This window comes from Asterias amurensis, chromosome 6 (genome assembly GCF_032118995.1).
Source record: "Asterias amurensis chromosome 6, ASM3211899v1".
Taxonomy (NCBI): domain Eukaryota; kingdom Metazoa; phylum Echinodermata; class Asteroidea; order Forcipulatida; family Asteriidae; genus Asterias; species Asterias amurensis.
In genome coordinates this window covers 2,432,185-2,449,204 of record NC_092653.1, presented here as the reverse complement: position 1 = coordinate 2,449,204, position 17,020 = coordinate 2,432,185, and the positions used below count along the sequence as shown (strand labels likewise).

General features: G+C 37.6%; 2 protein-coding genes across 2 annotated transcripts; one reads left to right on the top strand and one right to left on the bottom strand.

Annotated features, from left to right (window-relative positions):
- Positions 1 to 2,140: 2,140 nt before the first annotated feature.
- LOC139938431 (uncharacterized) lies at positions 2,141 to 9,187 on the bottom strand. The gene is made up of 5 exons (XM_071933958.1): positions 8,963 to 9,187; positions 7,288 to 7,455; positions 5,757 to 5,862; positions 4,638 to 4,754; positions 2,141 to 4,387 (listed from the first exon to the last, which is right to left on the bottom strand). Exons 1-5 carry the CDS (start codon positions 9,002 to 9,004, stop codon positions 4,230 to 4,232), a joined length of 591 nt encoding a protein of 196 aa, XP_071790059.1. The 5' UTR covers positions 9,005 to 9,187; the 3' UTR covers positions 2,141 to 4,229.
- A 142-nt stretch (positions 9,188 to 9,329) lies between these two features.
- Positions 9,330 to 16,336, top strand: LOC139938003 (uncharacterized). The gene is made up of 4 exons (XM_071933339.1): positions 9,330 to 9,523; positions 10,815 to 10,935; positions 12,332 to 12,532; positions 13,532 to 16,336. The coding sequence occupies exons 1-4, from the start codon at positions 9,371 to 9,373 to the stop codon at positions 13,768 to 13,770; spliced, it is 714 nt and encodes a 237-aa protein (XP_071789440.1). The 5' UTR covers positions 9,330 to 9,370; the 3' UTR covers positions 13,771 to 16,336.
- Positions 16,337 to 17,020: the final 684 nt, after the last annotated feature.

Genomic DNA, 17,020 nt, shown 5'->3' with positions numbered 1-17,020 from the left:
TGACGTAATCACGCTGCCATAGTAGAGGTAGCACGATGGTGAAACAGTGCGGAACAAGCGGCGCAGAGAGCCAGCCAATGAGAAATCTTCTTTTGACATCCCTCTAGCTGAATGCGCCCTATTCAATGACATCATGTGCATAATGATTAGTTGGTGATATCAGCTGCTTAAGCACAAAATTTTACTTAACAAAGTTCTGCTTAGCAGATATGAGCAGGATGCTAGTAACAGATGTGCATGTGACATGGTAGTTCGGCTGGTAACCATATTCTGGTTAGCATATAAGCAGCTCTATGAAAGTGGGCCCAGAAGCACTTCGATGTTGCATATAAAGATGGCGTCTATCTGGTATGCTTCTGTTTTTACTCAAACATGAGAAGATTCTCAAACATGAGAAGATGGACTGGCGCTAAATTAAGTAGGTGTGTTTTGAGAGCAGTGTATTGGAGGCACAGATAAAGAGAGTTAATTATTTTACAAAATAGATAGGTATATTTTAGTGCTTGCAACATTATCGAGTACATTGTCAGTTTGCTCAGCTAAAAATACTTTCTTTTTTTTTCAGTGATTTTTTTTTAACTGGAAAATGTTTTTGTAAATTGAAAGATAACATAATATTGTTTTTCAGCTGTGTTTTGTTCATAGAGTTATATAAGAACTAGAGCGCGCACTGGCCTATATACGCGCCCCGGTATGCGAGCAGGCGGCCATTTTCTAAGTTGACAAAACGGCTATCTCACAGCGTGTGTTTGTGCGGCCATTTTGTAAGTTGAACAAACAGCATCGCGTGAGCGTTCAATAAAAAAAAACCTCAAACGTGTATTTCATATTCAACGCGCGTGCAGAATGACGCGCTTGTCATCTTGCGGTCCTGTGGCATTTGTGCACAAAGCATCACTCGTGCGCCCTCTAGTTCTTATATATAACTCTATGGTTTTGTTACACTTCATGCTATCGTTCAGTTTGGAAAGACAGTAATTTTCAAGTTGAACTATTTACTTTAGTTTGTAATAAATCTACACTCAACTGCAGAGTTGTAAAAAAAATCTACACTTTCAACAATAGAGTGACATCACAGAAATAGTTTAGAGGCGGTTAATGTCCCTCCAGTAAAATGTTTGTCTGTCGTCCTTTTATAAATCAAGGAAGGTCATGATAGCATTAGAAATTTTAATTAAAAAGTTTACATGAGCTTTTGTAGCGACAACTATTTCAACGGAAGCAAGGATTGTTAATAATAGTATTTTATTATTATTCATTTTTGTTTTGTCCTTTTATAAAAATGGCATGTGATAATTCCCGGAAAAACAACAACTGCTACTGTCTCTACTCTAATTAAAAAAAGTATAATTAATTTGCTACCGCTCATTTTAATTATCAGTCGCATAATTTACATCCAAACAGCCTATCATTATTTTATTACACTGTTGATAAACTAGAACAAAAATGTTGTTAAAAGAAAATTAAAACAAACAAAACAAATGATGTTTATACAATCAACTGTAATCTTATGAAAAACAACCCACCTTGTAATAAGTTGTACTTGGTGTTCTACATCATTGGACAAATTTTAAAAATTGAAGGATTGTGCTTGAACATGGTATAGGCTGGCAATGCATACCTTTGTTTTTTGGAACCATACGGTTGTTATAGTCCCATATAAATGTAGTTGTATACAATACAAAATAACAGGCGGACAGGCGATGGATCGTTCAGTGTTTTCAGACCAACTCTCTGGAACACATGACCACATACCATAAGGTCCTCTCCAAAAGTTTTAGCTTTCAAACGCCACCTCAAAACTTATTTATTCTAGTGTATTTTATTTGCTATTGTTTGTGTGTAAAGCGCATTGATAAATTTTTTTTGTGTGGAATTGCGCTATATAAGAGCTGGTTTATTGTTATAATTTATAACATGTGAAAACTTCATTTCAAAAGGTGGAATTGCGTTTTTGAGATATCACTGAAACTCGGGAGCGAACGCAGGAAGTGTATTCCTACTAGGTATATATTTTCTTTTATTATTTGGGGGTTTGAAAGCTAGGCAAAGGACCATTTTTCTCCCCCCCCCCCCCCCCTCTCTCTCTCAAGTAGAGACATGCAAGGGTCCCCTACGTTAAATTGTACCCCGCTTTTAATTCGGTGATCACAAGACCTTAATATTGTTGATAAACAAATCGCGCCGATTCGCATAAACAGCCGAAATATTGGACAAAGTTCTACATTTCTACAAGCTTTCAAATTAAGACAAAGATACAATCATCCCATGATTAGTTGCTTCGTGTTTCCAACAAAGTTGGACACTATCTTGTGTGTGTAACATTGTAACAAATCTATTTTGCTTTGCATTTATGGCTTCCCATAGATTTCCAAACTTGGTTTGCAAAATATCGGGATGTGACAAACAAAGACAGGGGCCCAGTCTAGTCTATAAGGGACTGCGTCCTGTACTTCCAAGATGCAGAAATCAAGCCGTAGCGATGTGGCCGCCAATTTTGACATTATAGTCCGACTGTTTTGTAGGGCAACTATTGCTTGCCTCACATCAAATTCAGTATTATTAAAAATAACGGGTCGCTTTTGGCAGAGGAATAGGAAAAGTGCATTTTCTAGTTTCTACACATGAAATAATATTTCAATCACACTGCAATATTTTTACTAGAAAATTACATTTTTATTTTATATTAATTAATAACAAAATTAAAATAGGTTTGCTTGTAAAGCATTATATTATAACATCACCAAGTCCATCAATGGCAATTTTATTTTTTATTTTTTTACACACTAAAAATGCAATTATTTCTCTCATACTAACTTGATTTGTTCAACCACAACCTACCGTCTCATATTCTACCAAAGAAGTTTAATACTTAAAATATATTTTAAGGTAATAGTATATTGTTAAAGTATAAATATATTTTAAGATAAAGTGTCATGGCCGAGCGCTTAAGAGCACCGGATTCAATTTCTGGTGTTTGATCAGCAGAGTGTGGGTTCCAATCCCGGTCGTGACACTTGCTACGTAAAATTGGGGGGAGGAGGGGGGGTAGTGCTTTTTGCTCTACCGGCCAGGCTTCAGACTGATGATACCCAAACCTACATCCGTATGGACAGTAAAAGGGGTAAACCCTGTTTCAGCCCTAGGAGTAGGTGGCAACAGCCTCTGGAACAAATTAATTCTAGCCCACACCTTGAAGTGGCCTTCAGGCCTTGTGTGTCTGGCGACGTGCATACAAAAAAATAAATATATATATATATATATATCAAAATACCTTACTGAACTGTTTGAATACAAAATGTAGATGTGTACAATAAAACTAACATGTGAACATTTCATTTCAAAAGGTAATTTTTTTTAGATATCACCAAAAATCCAGAGCGGTTATGTCCTAGCAGGAAAATGTTCCCGGATAGAATACACACAATCTGAGAAACATTATCGAGTCAACGATACAGTATGTCCATACAGAGAGCTGGGATAGCTCCGACGTGCACCATCTAGTCTCAAGTCATTGTCAATCCAGAGGGTTTAATCACAAAATCTTTGAACAAAGGCCATGTTCGAAAAAGTGCTTACGGCTATGACTAGATTTCCGTGGCAACATGCGTTGAAGTCGTAGCCATAGCTGTAGAGGCTAATTCGAATACGACAATACATGTACATTGTAGCAGAGTAAATTGGCACTTTGCTGGCGAGTGAAGGTGCACATTTAAGTGGTGAAATAAAAGCCCTATGCAATGTAGTCTTTGTTCAAATGATGCACAAGGATTAATCAGACGACCGAGGGCTAAAAGCCACTGGACCCTTTCGGAACAGAAAAAAAAAAAAGTTCACAGATTTACAAATAACTTACAGGGTTTACAGATGGTAATGGTAAAACAACTGTTCCGGTTATAAACACAGGTCATTATCAAAGGTTTAAACACCCCCACGTTGACGCGCTCTCCACCAACAGGAATAGCGAAAACTGTCTGAGGTATTTATGAATAGTAATTAAATAAAGGAGCTGAATAGAGTTAAATCAGTTGAACAGTTAAAGCAGCTTTCTTAGTCACTTTATTGCAACAACGTGGTTAAACTTTATGATGTCGGCACAGCGCCATAAACACGACAAACTGCAATTTGGATGGACGCCCTCATTTGTGAAAATTTACACATTAATTGTTTGTCTGAGATCCAGGTACTTAGCTTCTATTTTTAGCATTAGTTGGGAATTCTATTGATGTCTAAGGCGTTGACTTCCACCTGTCTTTGTCAATGAGCCTTCCCCAAAAGTTGCTATAGGGATGAATGTAGTTGGTTGGCTGGCCCTGCTCGTCTACAATCGCCCTGTTCTCATTGGCCCACTTGAAAAAGCTGCCCTCTAAGTTGAAAACTTGCCAATCTTTAAAAAAGAATTTAAACAATAAGTGACATTCAACTATATATCCAGTTTTTGAGTAGTTCGAAAAATTAAAAAAAAAAGCAGGGTGGATTTCACACTCACATTTCATCACCTTTTTAAATTAAAGGCTATTTTGAATGATATTAGAAATAAGAAATTTGACCGATAGCGCCCAACATAGATACAAGGTTTTTTTTTACCCAGATGTTTAAAAAATAATTGTATTCATTAATAACTTTACATAACTTACCATTGTATGATGGATCAAATTTGAATGCTTTCTGCAGTTTTTCTACCAGTATGGATGACCTGTAACCAACGGAGCAATACATAACAACGACACCGGCAATCTCTTCAGGACTATCACCTGAAATAGAAAATGTAACATTAAAATAATAGCTCACTACACTACCAGACATTACTTGCAAACTCACATGCATAAAATAACAAACCTGTGAAAATTTGGGCTCAACTGGCAATCAAAGTTGCAACTGGAGAATAATGAAAGAAAACAGCCCTTGTTGCACAAAAATGTGTGTGCTTTCAGATGCCTTAGACATCAACAATGAAGCTACTACATGTAGTTAAGTCTGTTTTCTTGATCACAAGTAGCCCGAGTTAAAACACACAAATTTAGAAATATTCTAAACCTCCTCCAAGTTGAGTGAAATACCCAGCCAACCCAGAAACACAACGGCTAGTTCCTCTTTTGTCAATAAGTAATATCAAATAATAATAATATCAAAGTCTTATAAATGCGCACTTATCTACCAAAAAGGTACTCAAGATGCTTACATTTATACAGAAAGAGAGGTTATTGAAAGTTATGAATAATGAGACCCAATTATGAAGCACCTTATAAGGGTTTACAAGGTGCTACGGTGCATTTGGCAGCCACAGCCTGGAACACCGGAGCGAACCCCTTCTCTGCACTGGAATCTTTTACAATGAATTACACAGCACATGGGACCAACGGCTTCATGTCCCATCCGAAGGACGAAGCAATGGTTAAGTGTCTTGCTCAAGGACACAAGTGTCACGGCTGGGGATTCTAACCCACACTCTGCTGATCAGGAACAACAGAGTTTGAATTCGGTGCTCTTAACTGCTCGGCCCTGACACTTCCATAAAGCATCTTAGCATCTTACTTAAATTACTGGTCAGTGATCACCAGTTGGAAAGTTTTTCTAATTGAAGATAATTTTTGTAGAATATAATTTGGAAGTGTCAGGGCTGAGCGGTTAAGAGCACCAAATTCAAACTCTGGTGTTCCTGATCAGCAGAGTGTGGGTTCGAATCCCCAGGCAAATGGTAAAATTCAGTCGATGAAATAAATAATCATTTTCAAAAATTACTAAACATTGTTTACCTTGACACAGTAGGTTCTTGAGTACATTCATGTTATCCAATTCATGATCCACTTGAATGACATTTGCAATGTGACTAACAGCGTACTCCTCTTTAGGCCTTGAATCCTACAAAAATATTCATAATAGTAATATTTATTCATAATAATAATAATAATAATAATAATAATTAGTGACTTCTTATGTAGCTACCTTCTACCTTCATGATTCAGTCGATGAAATAAATAATCATTATATGCAGCCAATCAGCCAATCCTTGAATTGAATTGAATTGAATCAAACCAGGAACACTGTTAAGCGCACTGGGTTCCTTTATGTGCGTTACACACAACAAACAGGCCCAAAAGGACGAAGCATCATGGTAAAATGTCTTGCTTAAAAGTGTCACGGCCGAGACTCGAACCCACACTCTGCTGATCAGAAACACCAGAGGTTGAATCTTGTCTGCTCGGCCACGACACACCATAATTATAAAATGCTATCAAGCTCGAAAAGTTTGGGTTTTAGTTCTGGCGTTCCTCATCACAGGGCTCATCCTCATAACGGATCTCAAACTGGGGAAGAAAACCCACAAGACCGCAGGGCTTGAAGCTAAACAGTTTTACTATAAAATTATTTTTTAGTCTTTTGTTGTTTTTTGGTTACTGCTCCTTAAACATCCAGCAGGGTGGATATTACTCCTAGAACTACGAGGTTCGTTTGGCTATTGTCTCCCGTCGGGAGATGATAGCCAAACAAACCTCATAGTTCTAGTGCCCATAATAAGTCTTTATTATTTTTATTGAGACAAAAATATAAATGAGTTTAGAACAAGTGCCAAGAGAAGATCTATCTAATTACTCTTAAGTGTCGGTATACTTTGATATTAAAAAAAATTGGAAGATGAGACTATAGTCAACAGTTTCTCATAATACAAATGACAATCGAGGTAGCATATTTTCAATTGAAATAAAACAAGACCACCGAGCTTGTCCAGTCTTGAGTTTACTGGCCCGATGCTAAAATTTACTGGCCTGGGGCCAACAGTCCACTGTCCACAAGTGAACCCCCTGCTTGGCTCCCTCAACCTCTTTCTTTATGCAAGTGGCCAGACATACAAGGCCTGAAGGCCACTTCAAGGTGTGGGCTACAAAACAACATTTTTCCAGGGGCTGTTGCCGCCTACTCGTGGAAACAGGGTTACCCCCTTTGAAGTCCCTACGGATATGTAGGCATGGGTATTGGATAACTTTCCATATAGCGCCACTACTTTTTCACTCATTTTTACAAAAAGGGATATCTCATTGAGGTGAATTAGATACTATATTATTTAATATCGAATGTAAAAGTGGTGGCGCCATACGGAAACTTTTCCTGGGTATTAGTTATCCAAAGCAATGTTACAAAGCAATCATGGTCAAGTGTCATTGCTTTTAATGAGCCGAACCCACACTCTGCTGTTCAAAAACACGACCAGAGTTTGAATCCGGTGCTCTAACTGGTCGGCAGTGACACGCCACTTTGTTCTTGGTTAAGTTGGAACTGGATACTTACAATTAGAAACAACTTTCTCTTCTTTTGTTTGTGATCAACCCCTTCAAGGTGTGGCGATTCTTCCCCGTCAAGTAATTTCTGAAGAGTCCCCGTTGAAATGTTCTTCACTGCTGGAAATTTCAATCGAATCCCACTAATCGTGGCCCTCATTCCGATGCCTGGTGAAGCCTAGTGCAGATGAAGGATTGGATAAAAACTAAATTATGTAAAAAATAAATTTTGGAAAGGTATATTAAAAAAAGTAGAGGTCTTCTTAGTAATAGTTTGGCGTGGCGTGGCCCCATTCGTTTCCAACTTATTAAACAACAAGTTTTATTAAAGACAGTGGACACTATTGGTAATTGTCAAAGTGTATCTCAACATATGCATAAAATAACAAATCTGTGAAAATTTGAGCTCAATCCGTCGTCGAAGTTGCGAGATAATAATGAAAGAAAAAACACCCTTGTCATACGAAGTTGTGTGCTTTCTGATGATTTCGAGACCTCAAATTCTAAACTTGAGGTCTCGAAATCAAATTCGTGGAAAATTACTTCTTTCTTGAAAACTACAGTACGTCACTTCAGAGGGAGCTGTTTCTCACAATGTTTTCTATCAACCTCTCCCCATTACTCGTAATCAAGAAAGGTTTTTTGATGATAACTTATATATAAAATAGCAAACCTGTGAAAATTTTGGCTCAATTGGTCATCAAAGTCGGGAGAAAATAACGGGAAAACCCACCCTTGTTTCTGCACGTTTCATTGTGTAATGACATGTGTTTACTATAAATTTGTAATTCTCGATGTCGAGAATTGATAATTGATTTAATGTTTTCTCAAAAAGTAAAGCAGTTCATGGAATAATATTTCAAGAGAAGTCTTTTACCATTACCTTCTGTAAACCCTGTAAGTTATTTGTAAATCTGTGAACTTTTCTTTTTTTGTGTTCCGAAAGTGTATACCTGTAATGGCTTTTTAATACATTCACCACCCACACACACTTGCATCTGGCTTTATCCTGCCCATACCAAAGGGATGGACACCCAGGCAGTTGGGTGCTGTACATCTTTTTTTTAAAGTTTTTTTAAATGTTTAATTCTCGGTCTTACAAAAAAGGAGACAGCACCCATTAAACTGGGTCTTGGCAGGCATGGCAAGGGACTGCATTGTCTGCCCATTCTGAAACTTAATTGATAGTTTATTTATAGTTTCCATATTGAATGAAACAGTGAAAGGACAGCAACACAATTTTCAGTTCAGCCCAGATGAATGCAGCCTACTCCTACAGTCCTAGAACTATTTCGGTTTCGTCCGGCTATCGTCCGGCGGTTGGTCTACACAACTAGCTACACAGAGCGTGCACAGAGTCAGTCAATACTACTAAAAAATGGTACACAAACAAGCCCGATTTCATCACAACTGTTTTGTTTGGCGCAAACTTCTATTCAATCCTCACGCAAACTTCAGCCACCCCACTTGCTGGGCGCGAAAAGTTTTGGCCCGATTTAAATTAATGTGCACGCATATTAATTAAGCCTGCGGAACAGATATTTTCTGAGCAAATTTAAAGCCTTGCGCAAATTTGGTGCTCTCAAATACATTTTGTTTGGACCGGCTTTTGCTGCATGCCCATTCACAACACTGACATACAAATGGAAGTTCCCCCACAACCTATTTTAAGCAGTTTACTGTACCTCACAAGGCGGATCGGGAGGACTCTCCATTGTCATTTTCATAAACAAAAGGTTTTATTAAATTATTTTAAAGAGCTGCCGACAATTACAATTTTTGCCCAAATTGATACTTCGCGCCCAACTATCGTCATTAGCCCAACCTGTGGTCTCGCTCCCATCACATGGATAACTAACCCCTGGAAGAGAAAGTACTGGGGAAAAAACAATGCTAGGGTTATATTGGGCGAGGCAATCTGTGAAAAATCGCTCTACTAAAAACGAGGTTGGAAGGGATCTCTCTGACCGACTCGAGTTGGGCTCACAACTCAATTTGGGACAAGAAAAATTACATTGAGGGCGCCCTACTTCATTAACCGATGATTTATTTTGCAAGAAGAGGCCCCGCTCTGGAGACATTCAAGAGAGAAGATGGAGTTCAAAATTCGGTTTTTATTAATGCCAGCTGTGGCTTCTTTTTTATTTATTTTCACAGTTGCATTGCTTATGCAAAATGCCGATGCCTCACTCGCAGAATCTTGGGAGAATGTTAAGAATTCTGATGCTGTGCAGCAAGTGCAAAAGGTAGGGGATGAGCAACTCGCACACTCACTCATCAGCTTGAGCTAGCATTGCAATCCAATATGAAGGAAAGAAATGGGCAGGGCAAAAACGTCTTTGTTTGTCTCATCCTTGTGACTTACATTTATACAACCGTGTTCAGAAAAATTTCTATATGGCACCACCACTGTTATGTCAAACAATAATAATATCTAATTTACCTCAATAAGATAATTTATATCCCTATTTGTAAATAACTTATACTTATAGGCCTAAGTAAGTGGGAAAAAAAAAGTGGTGGCGCCATTACAGAATTTTTTTTGTAGAAGTTCACAGAAATAATTTACAGGGTTTACAGAAGGTAATGGTGAAAGACTTCTCTTGAAGTATTATTCCATGAAATGCTAAATACTTTTTGAGAAAACATTAAAACAATATCAATTCTCGATAGAAAATTACAGATTTATTTTTAACACATGTCATTTTTAACACATGTCATTACACGGCAAAACGTGCGGAAACAAGGGTGGGTTTTCCCGTTATTTTCTCCTGACTCCGATGACCGATTGCGTCATGCGTCTTGCACGCGAATGTAATTGTAAATGCGTACGCACGGCAACAGACAACACTGAGAAAACGATCAAAACGGGAATTTTTTAACGTTGGGAGCTGCATTATTTCACGAAAATGACGGATTTGTGAGGAATATATGAGGACCAAAACCCACCGCAGAAAAATGTATGCCGCCATGGAATGTTATGTGAATCTGTTGAAATGAGTGGCTTGTTGCCGGTAATATTTGAGTCTAGTTATGAAGCTTTGAAAACTTTCCGCCCCAGAAATGGGCCTCAATAGTTAGGACTCTAGGACTCTGTATCTGTGTACAGAGAAAGAGTCCTATAAACATGATAAAGGGCAAGGGTTCACGATGATAAGGGCGGTATTTCAACGGGTGGCGCTTCCAATGATTTTTTAGTTCTGACTGGAATTTGTTAATTGATGAGGCATTAGTGGCTTTGTCAGGAAGGTCTTCAGATTTATCATCAAAAAATAATTATATTTCAAATTGGAACTAAAAAGTATTTCATTTTTACATAAATTGGTGTGTTAATGATGCCCTTTGATTTTTTCTCGTTACCACTTTTTCTTTCATTATGAAATAGTATTTAATGAGATAGGCTCTATTCCTTTTTGTAGAAATAAGTGAAAAGTGGTGGCAGGATACGGAAATTTTTCCTTTTTTGTTTTTACAAGAAAATGCAGGAAGTGGTATTTATTAATTATTAAAACTTTCCTTTAATAAATTTCTATTCAGGAATGGGCTCGAAGCAAGGTTAAAACGCAGAGCTTCATTGACAAAGCTACAAGTGGCAAACTCTCCGATGACATCACTACGTACATCGATAATACACTGGTGAAGACTTTCAACATCAGAGGTACAAAACAACTTGTAACCAATACATGCAATAAGATGTGTGTGTTGTTAAAGGCACTGGGCACCATTGGTAATTACTCAAAATAATTATTGGCATAAAACCTTACTTGGTATATGGAGAGCTGTTGATAGTGAAAAACATTGTGAGAGACGGCTCCATTTGAAGTAAGAGAGTTTTTGAGAAAGAAGTAATTTCTCACTAAAACTATATGACTTTGATTCTGAGACCTCAGAATTAGATTTTGAGGTCTCAAAGTTAAGCATCTGAAAGCACTCAACTTGTGCAACAAGTGCATTTTTTCTTCCATTATTCTCTTTCAACTTTGACAAACATTTGAGCTCAAATTTTTACAGTTTGTTATTTTATGTATATGTTGAGATACATCAAGTGAGAAGACTGTTCTTTGATAATTACTAATAGTGTCCAGTGTCTTTAAGTTAGTCTTGGGTATTGCTTTGCTGTTTTTAGCTAAACATTTGAAGCCTCAAGCCCTGCGGTTTTAGGAGTTTCTTGCAAACTTTGAGCCAAGGTTTTTTGCCAGGATTTTGTAAAGGGCATTCAAATACATGCTGGAAACATAAAAACTTGTTGTCACAATTGTTCACTTACAATTCATATTTTGTGGGTTTGAATCCTGGTCGTGACACTTAAGTGTCCCTGAGCAAGACACTTAACTATAGTTGCTTCTCTACACCCAGGGGTTAATGGGGTACCTGTGAGGGCAGAAATGGTTCTTGTGGTTGGTTTAGCTTAGTGTGCTACATTGGTGGCACAGGCTGTATACTCCCCAGGGAGCTGAGATGGTTTAAGGAATAAAATGGCCCAGTGATCAGGGTAATAACGGGTTTTTTAATTTGTTTTGTATGCAAGTCACCAGACACACAAGGCCTGAAGGCCACTTCAAGGTGTGGGTTACAATTATTTATTATTTTCCAGAGGCTGTTGCCACCTACTCCTTGAGCTGAAACAGGGTTACCCCCTTTTTACAGTCTATACGGGTGTAGGCTTGGGTATCATCAATCCGAAGCCTGGCCGGTAGAGCAGAAAGCACTACCTCCCCAACTTTTTGAAGCAATCATGGTTAATTGCTTGCTTAAGGATAAAAGTGTCACGACCGGGATTCGAACCAACACTCTGCTGATCGAACACCAGAGCTTGAATCCGGTGCTCTTAACGTCGGCCATGACATGCCATGTTGGAAGCCTTTTTGAGACACGGGTGTATAAAGTGTTATATAAAAACCGAATATTATTATTGTTATTATTACTATAAACTACAGATAAAACTTTGTCCAAATTGAAACAAGGTGTCCAAAAGACACCCAGACATCCCTCTGGCTGACAGTATAACACTTTGCTTTGAGCCCTGCACACCTGGTTGTTTTTTTTCCTTTTAGTGAGTGAGCTCCAGAAGACGTTAAAGAAGGCTCAACAGACGTGGCTTAGCCCTGTACTACTAGCTCTATGGATTACCTTGGGCTTCCTAACCCTCAAGCTGACGTCAGTCACCTCATGCATGGTCATTATGTCCATGACGGTCATCCTACATGCAATATTCGGACCTGTGGTTGTCTTCACACAAGTTGTCATCTTCATAGGTGAATATTATCACACAAGCGCGAGTGGAATACGGAAAAATATAGCGCTTCTCAACCCATATCCAACGAGCAGAGGTGCTATATTTGTCCGTATTCCAATTTCAGAACAATATTTCGCGACGAACAGCATGCACGCGCAAAGTTAAGATTGTAATTTTTGCACTGTCTGTATGCGGAGAGAGACGCATTGACACTCACAATACGCAGGAGTAGGTTATAGCTTTTTATACCACCCTCCAGTTTGAGCATCTGATTGGTGGATTAGCATGTACTGGAAGATGAAAGATATTTTTATGAAAGCTCTTTTCCAAATAATTCTTTTCAATCATCAGATGAGATGTCACTTGGAAGCGGGAATGTCCTGGCTGTTTTAAGTTTGCGTGGCGCTTCGTTCTTGAAAGGGCTAGGCTAAGGCACCAAGGGGATCAAGTTTTTGTAATTTGGTTTTACCCTTACACTGATGCAAGTTATGTTATAAAGCATTGTATACTCATTACTTTCTCAAGTCCTATGAATAAAATCCACACAGGCATATCAATTTGTTGCCGGCAAATTGCCTCGTGTGACATGACTCATGGCAGCCCAGGGCTGTACCCAGGGAGCTGAGAGAGATTACAGGAACTAGTGGCACAATGACCAAGGCACTAATATAATATTAATAATAATAATAATAATAATAATAACACAATTACCTAACTGCAATTACCTAGCTTTCTGAAAGTTTGTATATACTCAGCGCCTTGAGTACCTTGTTTGGTAGATACGTGCGCTATATAAGACTTCGATATTATTAAAATGACCATTTATATAGCACCTTTTCATAAGATGTTAGCACTAATGAAATATTAATAATCAGAGGCCCTAATAATAATAATAATAATAATAATAACACCATTTTTATAGTGACTTTTCCTAAGATGTAAAGCGCACAGATTTGTAGAATGCGCTAGAAATGAGTTTTTAACTACTATTGTTATTATTATTATGGTTTACTTTCAGGTCTGTGTATGTACTTCATCTCTCAGATCACAAACAACCTGATCCTAACCAGCATCACGGTTGTCACATGTTATGTCTTTTACTCCATCTTTGGGTTTTGCCGACGAGGAAACACACAAAGCATGCTCTATGACCTTGAAGATAAGGTCAATGACCTCCATGAAAAAACACTCTCCATGGAAAGAAATCTAGACAAAATTGATGAGAAGCTTGATGACATCTTAGAAAGAAACCAGTAGAACTTGGTTTGGAACCTCTTTTTAAAGGCACTGGACACATTTGTAAATTGTCAAAGACCAGTATTCTCACTTGGTTTATCCCAACATATGCATAAAATAACAAAGCTGTGAAAATTCGGGCTCAATTGGTCGTCGAATTTGCAATAGAATAACAAAAGGAAAAACACCCTTGTTGCACAAATTTGTGTGCTTTCAGATGCATTCTACCTCTTTCTCAAAAACTATGTATACTTCAGAGGGAGCTGTTTTCACAATGTTTTGTACTATCAACAACTCTCCATTGCTTGTATTACCAAGAAAGTTTTTATGCTACCAATTGTTTTGAGTAATTACCAATAGTGTCTAGTGCCTTTAAGTTGAAATACATTTCATCAAGAGAGCAAACAAAGTTATGAAGGTTTTTTTCTTCAAATTTCTGGTATTAAACCTATGTTTTTAAAGGTACTCAGTTTCAACTTTATGTTTTTATATATTGGATTCCTGAGTAGTTATAAATGGTAAGAAAGGGGACTATTGCAATCTTTTGGTCTTGAAGTTCTACTGTTTTTGTTTTTCAAATGTCTGTTATTAAACCTATGTTTAAAGGTACTGTTTTTCAACCTTTTTTTTCCTTGGTCAATTCGCCACAAGTTGTTGGTAAGAAAGGGACTATTGCAATCTTTTGATCTTGAAATTTGACATGAGGTCGAGTTCAGCTTGATTTAGGTTAAATTTGATACAAATTATTAATTATGTTTGCAGTGACTACTAATAATTAGTTAATATACTAACGTTAAAAAAAAAAAAAATCCAAATGAAATGACCTGTGGTATATAGATGCAATGGATGGTCTGAGGTTTTGACCATAGCAGTCTTTCTTAAAGGTTTAACGAAACTTGACGCACAAACATAACAGTTTACTAGTGTCACATAAACATTTTTGAAGTAAATGTTGTTTGTAATTGTTTGAAAAAATTTGAGAGCAGAATATAAAACCCCCCTTTTTTCTAAACTTTGATCTTCAATTTAAGTTTCATCTATATTATGACCAGGAGCAGATCACTTAAAAAACTGAGAAAAATTACTTTATGATTACTATGTAATTTTTTTTCAAAAAAATATCAAATGTGCGTTTAAAAAAATCTATGACCATACCTTTAAAGCAACACTGCTTGACAGCAGACTCCAACTGCAATGTGACCCAACTGGAGAAGATGGGCCTGAAATCTCTAACAGTATTCAATTTCACTTTTAGACCCCCCCCCAAAAAAAAAATAGAAAAAAGGGCAATTCTAGTGATCAAGACAACTTTCTTAAATATTTCTTTTTTAAATGCATTTTTGCCTGAAATGAGGCTAAGAGTAAGAGCCTATGCGGTGCTGGGTTAAATTTTAATATATTCGCTACTTGCATTTATCCGCTAATGGTGTTTAGAGTCTCGCTCCATGCTTCATTTGTTTTGTATTACCCGTTATTCGGATGAGCTTCTGACAACTCGAGCTAATCGAATGATCACTCACCCTCTCATGGTGACTTCATGCACCTCGGGCCAGCCCCAAGTGATCCGCTCAACAAGCAAGGCACTTGCGGCTGACTGGGGTGTATGAGCCCCTAGAATGATGTCAAAGCTATTCGAACGTACCGGGGGGCAGATCAGGGTCGCCCAGAGGAAGCTAATCGAAAGCACCCATCTATCTGTTTGGATGAAAGTGTCACTACGTTACTGGACAATACAGAATTTTGTAATGCTTATTCACTGCTGTCCCCAATTTAAGGCTCTTTACACAAATGGCTGACCGAGCAAGGAGCAAATAACTGTTTTTTAAAAGTCTCCGTCAATTTTGTGAAATGTATTTAACCTAGAAAATGAACTGAAAAGTTATAAATTTCTTGTTTAGTTTTGGTAGAGTAGTTTATACAGCTAGCCAGAATCAAGTTAAAATATAAGTTTCGTATTATGATGCGATTCTTTAATTTATGTACATTTAGCAAACAGTCTTTTTTATGGCATGCAGTGCATTTTGGTATTTATTTTTTATTTGGACTATCATATGAAAATGATAGATGAATTATATTGTCGAAAATGTAGTTATGGAGGAAACTGTGCTTGATGGAAGTATTGCCGGGGAGGGGGGGACCTTGTCTCAAATAGGAATGGAAAAATGCAACAACGAGTAGTCCCTTCTTTTTGAACACTCATAAAGACCCCTTGTGTTGGCCGCCATTGTTGATGCGTGCATGTGTGAAAGGCTATCATTGGCTGAGAGTTGTGCGCAGCGCATACACGCTACTACTTTTTCCCACTGTAATCAAATATGGTGGTCGATGAAGTCATGTGCAATCTATTTACAGAAAGTGAGAGTAAAATCATGACATTTGAATTTTAAAATATGGATCCTTTATTTGATAAACCATATTTCCACTTCAATTTGTTTTACATTTTTGAATTATGACTTGATTCTTTGTAGCTTATATCTGTCCGCATAACCTTAGAAATTGTACTTGTGCGATTGTAAATGTCTATCTGTCATTTTATATGTTAAGTCAATAAACATGAAGCCCACCTAAATATTTTTCACGATAAAAAGTTTTTATATATTGACAAACATTTTAAGATTTCTCCTTCATTGAAGATTTTTGGTATCTCTGGAATGTTTTTCATTTTATAATATTAGATATAATATAATCTGCTTTGTCCAGAAGACGATCAGAGCATACTGATCGAAACGTCGAGTTGAAACCAACGGTTCTTTTCAGAACCACCCAAACTCATTAGAGATAGTTATACATGGTGTTACCGCAAAACCTTTCTATATCGTATTTCCACCATGCAAAGTTTCAAACCCTACTTAATATTTAATATTTTTAATTTGAGAAATTATCTAACATTACAAGGCCAGATGGCTACTCCAAGTTGCCCTGCATTTTGGATTGTATTATTTATTCTTCTTTTTTTAATTAAGCCAGGGTGAGAATCACTGCATTAATGGTATGTCGCGGTGAGATAGTCGAGTTGTGGTGGTGGCGTAATGATTCAGGTCTCTGCGATCGAACACTGCTCTTGCGAGATCACTGCTCAGGCGCAAAGCTGCTGGCTGCCGACTTTTACTCCCTGTTAAATAAGACTGTGCAACGCAAGAGCAGTAGTCTCGAGGGGGCCAGCAGTCACGCGAAAGTATCTCTGAAGAGTTTGAACCCTATCACCGCAGCAGACATTTTACCACTTGTCGGGGGCCAGCAGTCACACAAGTCACTTGTCGGCAAGTCTAGA